The sequence below is a fragment of the Echeneis naucrates genome, chromosome 21 (assembly GCF_900963305.1).
Source record: "Echeneis naucrates chromosome 21, fEcheNa1.1, whole genome shotgun sequence".
NCBI classification, from domain to species: Eukaryota; Metazoa; Chordata; class Actinopteri; order Carangiformes; family Echeneidae; genus Echeneis; species Echeneis naucrates.
Window position 1 is genome coordinate 20,981,326 of NC_042531.1, and position 14,723 is coordinate 20,996,048.

The 14,723-nt window shown below is 40.8% G+C and overlaps 1 protein-coding gene across 2 annotated transcripts; it reads right to left on the minus strand.

The window, feature by feature from the left end:
- Window positions 1-1,388: 1,388 nt before the first annotated feature.
- Window positions 1,389-12,366, minus strand: gtpbp8 (GTP binding protein 8). Of its 2 annotated transcripts, XR_003840312.1 has the most exons (9): window positions 12,233-12,366; window positions 11,613-11,807; window positions 11,355-11,508; window positions 9,319-9,417; window positions 6,958-7,088; window positions 4,532-4,631; window positions 3,541-3,659; window positions 2,834-2,991; window positions 1,389-1,931 (listed from the first exon to the last, which is right to left on the minus strand). XR_003840312.1 is itself a non-coding variant. In XM_029492970.1 (8 exons), exons 2-8 carry the CDS (start codon window positions 11,780-11,782, stop codon window positions 2,907-2,909), a joined length of 858 nt encoding a protein of 285 aa, XP_029348830.1. In that variant the 5' UTR covers window positions 11,783-11,807; window positions 12,233-12,366; the 3' UTR covers window positions 2,748-2,906. The 2 variants fall into 2 exon arrangements, 1 of the variants encoding a protein (XP_029348830.1); XM_029492970.1 differs by lacking the exon at window positions 1,389-1,931 and having other exon boundaries at window positions 2,748-2,991.
- Window positions 12,367-14,723: the final 2,357 nt, after the last annotated feature.

Consider the following 14,723-nt stretch of genomic DNA (forward strand, 5'->3'; position numbering starts at 1 on the left):
TAAATCATTAGTCCATGTCATTAGTTCTGGAAATGGTGTTCTAAATTTTATCTTCTATGCCCCTCGTAGTGGGTAGGCAGTTGCAACACTTACATTTGGACACTATCTGGTCATCTGGTTTGGACCTGCCAAGTTTTTGCTTCCACTTTCCATATATTTTAAAGATTATTATTCATTTACATATCAGCAAGAATCTAGATGTTGCAACAGACACCATTTGCAAGGCTCTAACTTCCTCCCACTCTCTTAAGACAAGCAGGTAATAGGTGACTCTAAAAGGGCAAGTGGTGTGGTTAATGATGAAATTCATAAAATACTATCAATTTGGATCTCTGACTATAATCAATTTGGCAACTGAAGCCAAATTACCATATTAAAACAGAAGAATACAGAGTTCTGCAGAGAAGAGGTTGACGTTCCTTCCAGTGGAACATCAAATAGATAAGCATTTGTGTTTATTACAAAGTAACAAACACACAAGTACTATTCTAATATGGGCTATATACATGTATTTGTGCACTTGTGTATGTGTGTGTATGTGGGGCAGTGGCAGACAGTCAAATTACACACAAGATGGCTGCTGGGGCCACATTTCTCATTTGGTCCTTTGTTGAGGCCACCTCAAACAGTTTCAAGGTGTCAGGGTGAAAAAAAACAAAAAAAAAAAAAAACAAAGGGGGATGGGGGTTAGCATGGAGGGTGAGTGATGTGCTAAAGCATGTGAACATACAACAATCAGCATCAACTCCTGCTGTGGCTAACCATCAATCTGAACAAATACAAGGAGGCCTAACAGAGAGAGTAACCAGACTCACACCTACATGAACAAAGGTGAAAAGTCCTGTTCTTAGCTGGGCTTGTTTTATGCCAGGTTGGCCCAGTGAACATTACCCAGTCTTGGACAAGCAACTGTCCTTCGTTATGCTTTGTCCAAGTCCAGAGTCCAGAGCTGCAGGTCTGAGTGGTTAAATTCCTCCTTATTTCCTTTAGTTGGTTGCGTTGCTGGTGTTGCAGTTAAGTTAGCAGTTGATGCTGACTTGAGGCTTGTTCCTTACAGCAGGCAGACGTTGCATCTTAAAACTGTATTAAAAATGTATTAAAGTAACATCAAGTAACATGACACTCTTTCACTAACTTTTGGGCTTCGTATCACAAACTAATCGATTTTGTGACGTTATAGCCCACACTAGCCTGCTGACCCTTTGAGTGAAAGTTTACTGTTTCTCCATAATCAACATGCTGATGTTAATCATTCTTTTCTCACTTTGGTTCCTGGTTACAATTTTCTCCCGTCTTCCTATCTAATGTTCTTGTCATTTAGGCTTAATACTGTGACAGTATCAACGTGCTCAGACCACAGCCTTCAGCCTTAGAGCCAGCCATCAGGACTTTTTATTTTTTTATTAAAAAGGATACACATTAGCTTGCACCTAAACAACCTTCTGTGGGTTTATAGAGGAGATATCACAACAAAGCAGTCACATCTATTAGTCATGCCTCAAACTCCAGCCCTGCAGACCCACTATCATCCATCCTTTCATTATGTGGGCTCTCTGACACTGTTTAGTCCAGATCTGTTTTACTACTTCAGTGAAAGTCCTGGAAGTATCAGCCATCTTAAGAGCTTGTAGAATTCGCCAATCCATCTTAGCTACTGATGTGCTACATGACCACTTGTGATTTTTCACTGTTTTTTCACAGCCTGGTAGTCCATTGAAAATATTGCAGACAGTCAACAGCCTTGACCAACACAACCTCATTGGCTGACTTGCAACAAATGATGGCTGAAGAATGGCATGCTATCCTACAGCGGTGTGTGACCAGGCTGGGAACCAGCATGAGGAGGAGGTATGAGGCTGTTGTGGCTGTGTGTGGTTCTTCCACACGCTACTGCGGTTTCTTCAAACTTCAGTCATCCAGTCCACCAAACACTGAAAAAGAGTGAATGGTAGAAGAAGCTGTTTGGTATTGACAGAGATTTGGCAAATTTTTCCGGGGCACAACACCCATACTCAGCTTTGCTGCCCATCCCACAAATGCATGTTCCTTACAAACGTGGCACCACTTAAAAGGGAGATAAACTGGCTTTTCAACTGTATAGGAGTTATTGCAAGCATTGTTATAACAAATAAATAAACTACCAAACAAATGTCCTTACTTTTTATGCTATGTTTACATTGAAGTTAGATAGATGTTATCTGGTAATATTTAGTTTATAGCATAAACTTAGGAAGTTATTGCTCCTGTGTAACATTTATGTGTAACACTAAGAAGGTGCGCATGCTACTATAGCTAACTTAACTAATGTTAGCTCTGTTAAGAGACTCTTGTTCACTTGTATTTCACCCCTCTCTCTTGCTACCAATCAAACAAGAGAACCATTTAACTCTTAATTCACCAAAGCCTAGGAATAGTGATGTCCATGCTTTTTACTGGTTTCATATGATGAACTGGTTTTGACTTGAATGGATCTTAGCAGGAGCCTGACCTCAACAGACCTGAGAAAAGCCGTGCAAAACCAACCAAGTCGGGTCTGATAGTTTAACAGACTTCCTGCTTTTGAGGCCAAATGGGAAAAAAAATTCAATTCACCACATTCCCAAATCTTCCCATAGGACTTTACTAGTGAACGCTCACAGTTTAGGAGCAACATGTTTCAAAATCACAGAGTTGTGTTATGTGCACGACATGCTTCTGTATACCTGCATATGAGCTTTCTGGTAATGTATGACAACCAACAATTATAAAAGGAATTCTGACTCACAACAACAAAACTTGCATTTTATTTACAAATAATAATTACAGTAGCTCTATGAGGACAAGAAATTGATACCCAAAATGGGTCCTCTGCTGTAAGAGACTCAGGAGACGGTGTCCATGCTTCACTCTCTGGCCTCTCTACAGCTCTAAGAGGTGTTTGTTAACATTATGCTCCCCGTCAGATGGCAAATGAAGCATCTCAGGAGGTGGATCCCCCAAAACTGGAGGGAGCTGTAGCAGAAAAAGAAAACAGAACATAAACAGTTAAACAGTTAAACTTGAACTAAACATCAAAAATTGAAGAAATGGCACCTACAACTGGATAAATAAAGTTAATGTTGACAGTAATGCAGACAGAGTATAATTACTATTTTTCCCTTTCTTTTCTCTATTCGGGTCACCACAAGAAGTCAGCTCTATGACCTGCATAATTGATTTACCTATATTTTTTTTACTACAGATGGCCTTCCTGTTGCAACCCTGCCCCTTTATCCAGGCTTGGGACTGGCATAAGCCTGGTATGCCTCATGGCTGGGGTTTGAGAATGCCCAGAACCTCGGCATTCAACGCGTGCGTTCTAACACTGAGCTACGTCCCTGGGCGTGGACTGGAATTAATTAGTGAAGTAAAAAACTTTAGGGGGAAGATCAATGATTCCAGTGAATCAATATTTGTGGATTTGAGTCTTTTCATAGACTCTAATTAAAATAATAATAAAAACAAACAAACAAACAGACACACAATCAGAGTCTTGCTGTCAGTGATCAGAGAAAGTCTCACCTGACCAGGAAAGGCTGTGGAAAGCAGCTTGTTGTCTGTGTCTTCACCACTTCCTGAAGGTTCATTAAATTTGTCAGCAGAACTCCAAGACCACATTTGTCAATCTTCGTCACAATTATCTGCATGACAACACATTAGCACTTGATTGCGTCAAGAGCACAGACATAACAGATTTGTCAGTCAGTCATACAAATCCAGAATAAAGTGTTTATTCCAATGTGTGAGTCAAGGAAATCACTGAATCCTTTCTGGGATTTGAATGTGTTGATTTAGCAACAAAAGCCACAACAAACTTATGACACCTGCTGGCCAATTAACAGTGCTGCACTGCATCATGGGTAAGGTCTCTTCATTTAAAGTTGATCCTTCACTGGACTCATGGTACAGGATTATCAGCTGTTTGGTGCATATCTTACCTTGAACAAAGCAACAACTTTTCGCATTTGCAAGTGCGTGTTCCAGCTTGTGGCTTCATGCCTTCTTATTCCAGCAGTTTGGGTTCATCTTCAACCCACACTTTGACAGTCTTAATAATGGTCAAAGTGTTTAATAATGTGGTGGCATGAATAATTGAGGATGGAGAGTGTGGGTGCTTCATTATAATGCCAGGGCAGTGGCATTTCAGAGGGGACAGCAGTTTTTAAATAGCTGAGTGGGAGCGTTCAGCATTAATTCAGTGTGGACATAATGTTGAGGACTTAAAAGAATGAGTCAAATGTAAAAAGGAGGGGTAAAGTCTGGTTAGTCTGACTGCTCTCCACCTCTGCCAGATGGTGGAGAGTCAGTACAGTCCATGATGTACTCTGTACTACCATTCACTTTGAGCAAACTCTTGTCTATTTTCTGAATTACTTGTTTCTCCACACTTCAGGCAGTTCCCAAGACATTAATATGGCAATTCCAAAGGGTTCAGTATCTTTCTCCTTAATCATTTGGAAAGCTTCACTACAAACAGAAAAGAGGTGGCTGCTACTGAAGAAGTGTCTCCTACCACATACGGTCGCCTGAACTCTTCACACATTTCCAGGGCAATCAGGTCAGCCTTCTGAAGACCAACATTGCCGTCAACCAACAGGAATGTCCTCACAAGACTGAAAGAAAAAACAGTTGAATTTGAGAAAAACCAAAGAAGATGTATGACATACAACACAGATGCTCAGTTGGAGACTCAACCATTATTTATTTTCTCTTAAAGTGTCTGCCTCAGCCCTTTTCCTTCTCCCAGTGCTCTCCAACAAGGAAAAAGCCACACACATACCAATCCATGTCCTCTGCCATCTATCATTTAACTTTTGACAACGTATAAAGGAGTTGCACGTCAATTTTATGGATGATCAGATTAGCCTTGCATTATCCTCAGATTATTGCACACTCCAAATTACATACACATCTGGAGACAACACTAATAGCTGACAAATTTCTTTATGTTATTTCCTGGAGTTTTGTAGTCATATCTTACATCACAAAGTGCGTTTTTGCTTATTGCTGACTGTCATTGCTTTCTTTTACCCTTCCAATGCTCATGTCGTTTCAGAAAGAAAAACACTTGTGACCATCTGAGCTCCCATGGGTCTATTGTTTTTATAATGTGGTGTAGTCAAGTGCATTGTTGGAGTATTACTATCTTGAGACAGTGGCGAATTATTTCAAATCTGACCAACAAAAGTCTGTTAAGTCACTGGTGCAGTATTTCAGGACGCATTGTCAGGAGAATAATATTCACTTACACAGGTGGGTTAACAGAGTGTCTTCAGTGATGAATGAAAGTGTCCATTTCCATTATTCAGTGTAAAAAACAAAATACAACTGTGATTCAGACGCAGGCCAGACGACACAGTTATTTATCCACACCACCTCCACTTTGCATTGTACAAACACAAAATGAGGGTTGACCTGTTAATTTTTCACCCATTTTCTGTGTGACAAATGATACATTGGTATGAGTTCCAGATGTTAGAGTATAAATCACAAGTACAATTTTTCTGGTTTCAACATTCTGATACAGTGATTTTGTTCCTTCTCATCTTTTTCATCTTTGCAGAGCAGAATGCAAAAGTAGCCAAAATACACCATGAGAGCTCTCATTCCGATCTGAGATGAAGAGAAAATGTGTCTACATGTTGGTGGTACTGTGAAACATACAAGTAGTGTATACCAATGCTGCAAACATGCTGAGTGAAAGAGGCATGAACAGCAGCTCAAGGCAAGAGATAAATGAACAGAAGGTGCTGAAGAAGAAATATTGCGCACCAGCGGAACAGAAGTGGAATGAGACATGTGCCTTAACAATTCTATGAGCTTTGCCATAGTTAATTATCACAGCTTGGCATAAGCTGACTCTGTTCAACCGTCAAGCCCTCTGGGAACAACAACCCCAAGCAAGCAACTCTGTCTGCAGAGGACAATCAGAACCACATTCTTTTCACAGTCATTGTTCAGAAGACATGGTCAGTCTGTCGAAATAATGTCTGTTTAAAGATGTGTTCCAGAGGTGAGCAAATGTTGGTCCTTTGACTGGTCATTCTGCAGCTTTGTCTTTGTAAACAGTTCGGTTCAATAACTGAAAACTGTTATCAAGATGCTAAATGGAGACAGTCTCTTGGCATCATGAATTATTTGATGGGAAAATCTAAGCACTGTTTATGTCAACTGTAGACCCAGAGTGACATCACCATTGTGATGCCTCCACCTTGGAAGGATGTCTCTGGTCATATTAGAGTGATTGACGAGAATTTAGGGCTGAACCTGACCTGCTCCGTACTTGTACATGGCTTGAGTGGCCAGTTTGTCAATCACAATAGCCACGCCCACAATCTTATTCCAATCTTATTCCTTTGCTAAGATAGTACTTATATCAGTTTTGCTTACATTTTGTTTCATCTCTCCTCCTGCTCTTGCCTCCCCCCCTCCCCACTCTCAACTAGTTGAGACTGATGGCAGGCAGAAAGAGCCTGGTTCGTCCCAAGGTTTCTACCTCTTAAAAGGACGTTTTTCCTTGCCACTGTTGGCAAGTGCTTGCTCTTAGGAGGATTTGTTGAGTTCCATGAAGAGTTTGGTCTAGACCTGCTCTATGTCTAAAATTCCTTCACAAAGTTCCTCCATGTGATTTGATGCAATATAAATCAATTTGATTCAGCATCGGAATCATTCTCATGGTGTAGGAGGACCTATCATCATCTCAGTCCATAGCATCTCTACTGGATGTAGATATGGGCTCTGACTGAAACAATAAGGATGTAGTATTTCTTTCTATGATTTACATCTAACTCATGGCAGGAAATTTAGTATGTAGTGAATCAGAATGTTGCTTTGGTCCTCCCAACATCCCTAAAATGCAGGCTGTTTGCTCTGTAACTGTATATAATCCATAATACTCCTTCTCCAGGCAGCTACCGGAAGTCACTGTGAATGTCTCACTTTTTCCTTTGGCAAAGGTATGGCTCCACCATATCCACAAAGTCTTTGGGTGCCCTGTATCCGTAGCCTGGCATGTCCACGATAGTGAAAGCTTTTCCCACTTTGAAGAAGTTCATTTTCTTTGTATGGCCCTAGGAGGGAAACAAAGAGTTCACAAGAATAAGAAATAAGAGTGATAACACAAGTACCTAATCTTTCAAAAATCTCAAGTAGCCACAGCAACAGACTCCAATTGAAATATGACAAAACCAAAGAATAACAATAAACTGCCTGTCACATAACAGGAGGAAAGATGGTCAAAAGAAAACAGCAGTCCACCAGAACCAACTCTAGCTCTGACTAAGGGGTGTTAAATGGTCATAAAATAATTTTGTCTAAATAATACACAATTAAGCAGCACGGCAGCATAGTGGTTAGCACTGTTGCCCCACAAAAAGAAGGTTGTGGGTTTGGGTCCTGGGCCTGGGGCTTTTCTGTGTGGAGTTTGCTTGTCATCCCCATGCTTATGTGGGTTTTCTCCCACCGTCCAAAGCTATGGATGTTAAGTTTGATTGTTGACTCTAAATTGTCTGTAGGTCTGAGTGTGAGTGTGAGTGGTTGGTTGTCTCTGTGTGTTGGCCCTGCAATGGACTGGCGACCTGTCCAGGGTGTATTCTTCCCTCCCCCAATGTGAGCTCCAGCACCCCCTGTGACCCAGTAAGCAGAAGATAGATGGATATATGAATGAATGAATGCATAATTAAATTAGCAATTTCGGGATGGGATCAGTACACAAAAACACTTATCTATTTAAAGATATTTTAACTATATTAAACTACTATAACTATATTAAATAAAGAAAAAAAAAACTTTTTTCTCACTAACACACACATATATTAAATGACAGACTTGGAAGTTGAGTGTTAAAAAAAAAAATAAAAAAAAAAAGGATCAAAGAAACTGCAAAACGAGCACTAATGTTGCATTTAGATGATCAATAGTACCAACGTTTGAGGTACTGGATCCACTTTTTTTGCCAGACTGGTTTTTCCTTATGCATGGAAACCAAGCCAATGGAGCACACTCCAGAAGCTGCAGTGACTCGATTTTAATCCCATTTTTGTTAATTATAGATTTTCCTAATTGCAATTGATATTCATATTAACAACACAGAGACCTCTACCAAATGCCTTCACCACAGGCTGATGATTTCATCAACAGTCTAGTTCACTCTCAGTGTAGCTCGAAATAAACTGATTGAACACATTATCACACTGAGCAGAAGCATTATGATAAGATTCAGTGGCTGCTTCATTTAGTTCATGAGAAGAAACTTAATTTCGGAGCTATTGACTCACCTGTTTCAAACACATCTCTTCATTACATTTTGATTTAGCTTCAGCAAAGATTTACTGGAGCTGCTCTTGACACATATAGCTGTCATGCTGTTGGATTTCTCTTGTACACTTTTCACCAAAATGAGCATTTTTTTTGTAATTGCAACAACACTGCAGAGCACAATTCCATCAGTTGTAGAGCACACACACTCTCAGAGGAGAAAGAGTGAGCCTCTAGTTTCAATGTAGACTGGCTACAGATCTGATCACATCAAGTGTTGACCTACCATGATGTCACTCACTGATTTGCAAGTCTCCAGTTTGTATGACCGCTATGTAGGTCAGAAACCATAATTGGACAAGAAGTTTGGCGCTGAGGGGAGTGAGTGCTGGATCTGAACCAATCCTGTAGTTGCACTACTCCATGTCTTGGTTTATGTTCCGTTTCCTCTAAATGGGACCATCTTTAAAAATGATCATATTGCCTTGAAGACTTGAAACTGGAGATTGTGACCAAAAACTCATTAGGAAAATAATACATACATATAATTATAAGTGATTATTGGTATAATTTTCCTACAGATATCAAAGTGACTGAGACACTTCAGGCATTTCATTTTGTGTTCTTAAAATTTATTTTGTATGCCCAGCTCACTCTTTTGTCCAGAAGCAGATGCAGCTGCTGTGTTACTGCTGTAACAGCATCGTGCTGGGAAGGACTTTTTTGCACTGAAAGACAAAACAGCTCAGAAAAAGGGTGAAAATTGCTATTCATGTGATCTTGAGCTTAGTGCTGATCATAGATTTTTTTTTTTTAAAGCAGACAAAGGCCTTAAACGAGCAGGTTTTAATGGGCTTTTTGAATGGTGGAAAAAGGGTTTTGATGATGAACCATTTTTCACACAAATCATAAATTTCGATGGTTTCATATTTTTCCATGTGCACCAAAGGCAGCAACAGCTTCATACAAATTTCATCAGATGTGCAGCTGCTGCACTTTGGCTTGGTGGGAAATTATTAATACTGAATCCTGAATGCTACTTACTGGAGTTTTCGAGACTCTGACTTCCACTTCAGGAGTTAGGGAAAACAGAGCTTTGATGAGAGATGATTTACCAACATTGCTTCTTCCGATGAAACCCATCTGGAAAAACAAACACAAACACACATTAAATTGTGCTACACACAATTGACTCTGTGCCTGCGTTAATAATTGAATGCCCTGATAAAAACTTTTCAATCTCTTTTGGAAGATTTTGTGCTGAATCTATTTCCCCATCCAGTGAATTACTCAGCTGCTCCAACTGTTACAGGCTGCTGCAACCGGGTGCTCAGGTTTTGCCGCTGTGGCATCATGACCGCAGATTCCCACAGAAAACTGCTCAGGCTCATCCATCTCTCTGACACAAGACAGATAGATAGAGGTTGGTGCTGCAAGTGAGCTACAAATACATCATCCTCTGACAGGGCAGAGGGGCAGAGTGGTAACTAACTCAGCATGCCAAAGAGACCCTGTTGTCCTATCAAGAACAGTGTTCCACTCTGATGCCTCCAGTGAACTCTCTGGTCTATAAGGTTAGAAATCTGCTCATTTATTATCAAGCGTCAGCTCCTGCTTAATTATGTATTTGGCTCCAGAAGGGTAAAGAGACATTACACTACATTTTTCACAGACTGTCTCCATATTCTGGGATGAAGGAGGACAGTGTGACCAAACTCTAACTGTTGAACAAAAATGACTTATCTTGCTTTTACAGCTACAGCTTTTTATGTTTTTAACTTTAGGTCAAATACACATGTTCATACCTCATGTTAACATCTGTCTCAGGTGAGCTGATCACAACTGGGCAGCTGTAAAAATAAGAATATATGGATGGAGGATATGGAAGATATATGGATATATGGATGAAGGAGGCCATATGTTGTCACATTCTTCTTGCAGTGTCCTACTACAACCTCAACAACAGACAGTCTACTTTGCTGGTGTTTGTGATGGACTGCCTACTCCACCTACATCCTTTTAAGGTTTTTACTGTTTCAAACGGTAAAAATTTTATTTCAATATAGAATTGTGACAAGAGCAACAAAATGGTTGCTTAACCCCTTCATACAGCCCTCTCTGTCCCAGTAACTATAGCAATGAAAACAAATTAACGTAAGGGCGTCAGTGAAAGAACAGCCAGAGGAAGCGTTGCTCACAGCTGAGCACAAAGAGAGCAGGAAGTGAGTTTGAAAAAAATTCAGATGTAAATGACTGCAGTGAATACACTGTTTAAGCACAACTTCCTCAAAAATACCTTGTCTGTCGAGATAAGCAACAAGGGAAACAGTGTTTCACTAAGAGAAAAGAGTTACATTTTCACATTCCTCTATGCACATACAAATTAATATACAGATTAAAATGCTGGTGCTGAAGGCACCATAACACAGGCCTGTGGCTCACACACACATATATATATATATATATATATATCTATCTCTCTCTCGAGAGCTTCAGTCATTAACGACAGCAAAGACCACCACGCACCATAGAACTTTCATAAAAGTTGCAGAAAAACCCCAGACTCAGCTAAAACAGGCATCCTCCACACAGCCTCTGATTGGTGGCTGCAGGCTGAGCTGGGAAGAGGGCAAACATTCCCTCCATAGCCCATCACCTCAAAGGCCCAAAAACACCTGATCATGCTGGAACCTCAGGAAGCATTGTATTTGTGCCTTGGGAAGAGCGCATTGGGGAACCCAATGAGAGGCGCCAGTGGAGTAGTGTAGGGGCAGAGAAGTTGGCTGTAGAGGATTTTCAAGACATTCTTTCTGTAAGCTCCTTTCTCAGTTGGGCATCACAGGAGCAGCCAAGAAGAGGGCCCTTCAATCTGCCAGTGAGGCTGCAGAAAAAGCCACTAGTTGGCTTTGGTTAAAGAAAATGGACATATCCAATTTGAACTGAACAACACTCTCCAAACATTGCACAATAACACTTTTCAACCTTTAGTTTTCATTGAATACATAGTTAAGTACATTATCTTAAAGGTTCTGATACACACACACTTTGGGAGCAGTGAACATGATATAGCTGCCATTTACCTCTGGTTGTTGCAGGGCAGGCAAGTGGCCCATCCTCTCTGCAGATGAGTAATAATCGATCTTATGAGACCTGGAGGAGATGAAGAGCTTTTCTGCTTGAACCATGTCCTCCACACTGGGATGAAAGAGCTGGAACTGTGTCCTGTCCACAGACCTGAAAGTTTCGATCCCACATCACAAGCGTGGCAAAACATATATTTCGTAAGAGTACATGCTCATAACCCAAAAAGGCAGGGGCAGTAACACAAAGTGCACTACCTATCCAGGAACTCTTCCACTTTACTGAAGGGGTACAGCAAGCTTTGGACTTTCTGTGGCGGGAGCTTTGTGGCCTGCAGGATGGAGGACAGTCTGTGGGCGCTCTGCCGGGACACAGCGCAGACCTGAGACCAAGGCTGGAGCCACCGTTTCAGCCGGAGACAGAACATCTTCACCCGGAGGAGTCAGACTCGCCTGCAGACAACCAGAGCGACTGTTAGCTTCATATGAGCCGAGGCTCTGCTGACAAACCCGCTCAGCCACATGCCAGTGGGCTAGATGTGAAGAGTTCACGGTTGTTCGAAAGACCCCCCCCACAAAAAACAAAACAAAAAAAAAAACAACGAAACAGAACAAGTGCTCTTAAAGACGTTAGGTTCAGTTTGATGATAATCTAGTACCTTTCTCTATCTCTCAGATGTGTCAGCACGGAAGAGCAGGTCGACGTTCAGTCGTCCCCTCGTTTAATAACACAACACCTGTTTCTAGTTGTTTGACATAAGCAACCCAGAGTCACAACCATAGCGGTTAGTCTCTGAACAGACTATCTGTGAGCTAGCTACATCAGGAGTGGGCGTACAACACGTTTAAAAATGAACAGCGCTTGTTTCATAACTTACCTCAGCTTAAACATTTTTCCTCCTCACACTTGAATTATTCAGCCTGGTTTAACTATTGTTGTACCGAGGGTTGACAACTCTTTCCGTCCTTAACATTGAGTGCAGCACACAAAAGCGTCCGAGTGAAAAAATGCAATTTCACAAACAGGTTCCGGCACAAAAGAAAACAATGTCGCCATCCGCTTTCGCTGTGGTGGGTTGTTATAATAATAACAATATGGATATCATAACCATGAGTGGTTACACTGTACGGTAATGCACTTTTAGTATACAGTTTATATATTAATGCCTGCTACTGATGCGATCAGGCCATAAAGAGGCAAAAACAAACCATTTTATCTCTAAAAGCTTTGTGTTATATCCCCCAAATTTCAGCAATTCGTTACTGTGGCGTTGTTTTATTTTTATTTCTTTATGTATTTGACGCAACTAAATTTCAAAGGAAAAACTAAAATATCACCTGACCAAAAGTGTTTTCAATTTTATTAGTAAGCATACTTGTGTAGAAGTCCCTGGACAGGAAAACAATGAATTCATTGTGTCAAAGCCCATATCTGTGGAAGGATATATAAGCTTTACTGCTGCACTGATGATTTTTATGGGCAGAGCAGTTTCCATCATTCTTTGTTGGCTGTCCACAGAACCAAGCCATCAGGCCAGAAGTATTTTAGTACTGAAGGTGACAAAGAACCTAATGCCCTCCCTGGCTTGGCTCCAAAGATCCTGTGTAGAGATGTTAGACAGCTCCAGAAGGGAAACCATCACTGCAGCAAATCACTTTTATCAGTCTAGGCTTTTTCAACTCAAATGCCTGGACTTTGCATTGTGTCACTGCTATTGTGCTTTTTGTGCAATTTTCATCCTTTGCACTATTTATTTATATTTTATGTCTTGTTTTAGTTTTTCTGCACAGAGGGTCTCAGAGAAATGCAATTTTGATTCTACGTGTGTCCTGTACATGTTGTAGAATTGTCAGGATTTTGTTTTGTCTTGTTTTGTTTTTCTCTGTCGTGAGCTGGGGGGAGCGGTATTCTCCATTCACCTGCACACCTGCACATCATGGGTAATCAAGCTTCTTGCCAGCCATCAGCAATCAAGCCACCTTCACTCCACACTGCTTATAACCCGGGTCCAGTTCACAACTCATTGCCAGATTGTCAGCTTACCTCAGTGGTACAATGTATTGGCTCCTAGTATTTTTCAGCGTTCCCTTGTTCACTTTGTAACCCAGTTTTGTGCTTTTCCTGTTTCCAGTTCCTTTTTCTTTGACGCTACTCCTCCAGACATTGCACGCCATTCCTCCTGATCCGGCCTCACCCTATTTCCTGCAGACTCAGATTACCTCTGGACACCTCAAGACCCAGCAACCCCACTCCCAGCTCCAGCTCTCCTATCTTGTTTTCGTAGAATAAAACATTCATTTTGCTACCTGTAATCTCAGTGTCTTGTCTGCATCGTGGGTCCAGACTTCTTAACCCATGACAAGAATTGACAATAAAAACACTTTGAATTAAAAACCAAAGCCCGACATATATCTATGTTTATACAGGTTGTCCTTCTCTCTGTGGTGCCTTGTATAAGTAGGTGTATTCTTTTCCAAATTATGTCCAAACAGCTGGATTTACCACGGGCTGAGGAATGGTAACTAAATTTCAAGTCTCAGAGCAAAGTGTTTGAATATTTTTTATAAATACAACATATCAGGTTATTCTTGATTTAGTTTGTTTCCATTTTGTTAAGTTAAGTTAACTTAGTTTAGATTATTAATAGACTGTGAAACACAGAAGGGGTTAAGAATCTGAGTGCACATCTAACCTCTGAAAACACATCATTATACCTAAGTGTTTCTTTCTGACTAAAGTTAAGACAACGAATTGGGACTCTGGATATAATTTGCGAGCATGAATAATCAAATATTCAGTTACATCCTTCACACTGACGCATGGCTGGCAAGACTACCAGACACATTCCTGCATTCCTGCTCCTCAAAACGTATCCTCGCCACAGGGAAGGTACAGTTATAGCTGTCACATTTGTCTGCCATCACATTGGTTGGGATTATTGAGGATTACAATACTAATGTTCACCTAGAGCATGCCAACAAAATGTCTCCATAAATTTGGTAATATGAGGTGGTTGTGAAGTGCAACTCTGAGCTTCTCTCACCCCAAACATGCTTACATGCAGAGACTCCCACCAGGGAAGGAGTTTCATCAACAGCCACCACCATAAGTGACCAAGTGTTTAGCCTCCTAACAATTAAAGAAATCTAACAATTTCCCCTTAAGAGCATTCTTTTCAAAGGAGAAGACCAGCGTATGTATGTATTCAGCTTTGATTAAAAGTTTTAAATTAATTTCATTGGAAATACAGAAGATTTGGTATTCTTTGGGGATCTCATTTTAACATCAACACTTGGGAAATGAATCATTATCTCTCTCAGCCCCTTCAACCTCCACATGGTGGCACTGCAGACTGCTGAGAACGTCCC

What these genes read in the sequence shown, in the direction of transcription:
- gtpbp8 (XM_029492970.1), bottom strand. Translation starts at nt 11,782, where the DNA reads ATGTTCTGTCTCCGGCTGAAACGGTGGCTCCAGCCTTGGTCTCAGGTC. An exon ending in CTGCCCTGCAACAACCAGAG is followed by an intron (nt 9,418 to 11,354) that starts GTAAATGGCAGC and finishes TTGTTTTTCCAG; the next exon opens with ATGGGTTTCATCGGAAGAAG. An exon ending in TCAGAGTCTCGAAAACTCCA is followed by an intron (nt 7,089 to 9,318) that starts GTAAGTAGCATT and finishes TTTCCCTCCTAG; the next exon opens with GGCCATACAAAGAAAATGAA.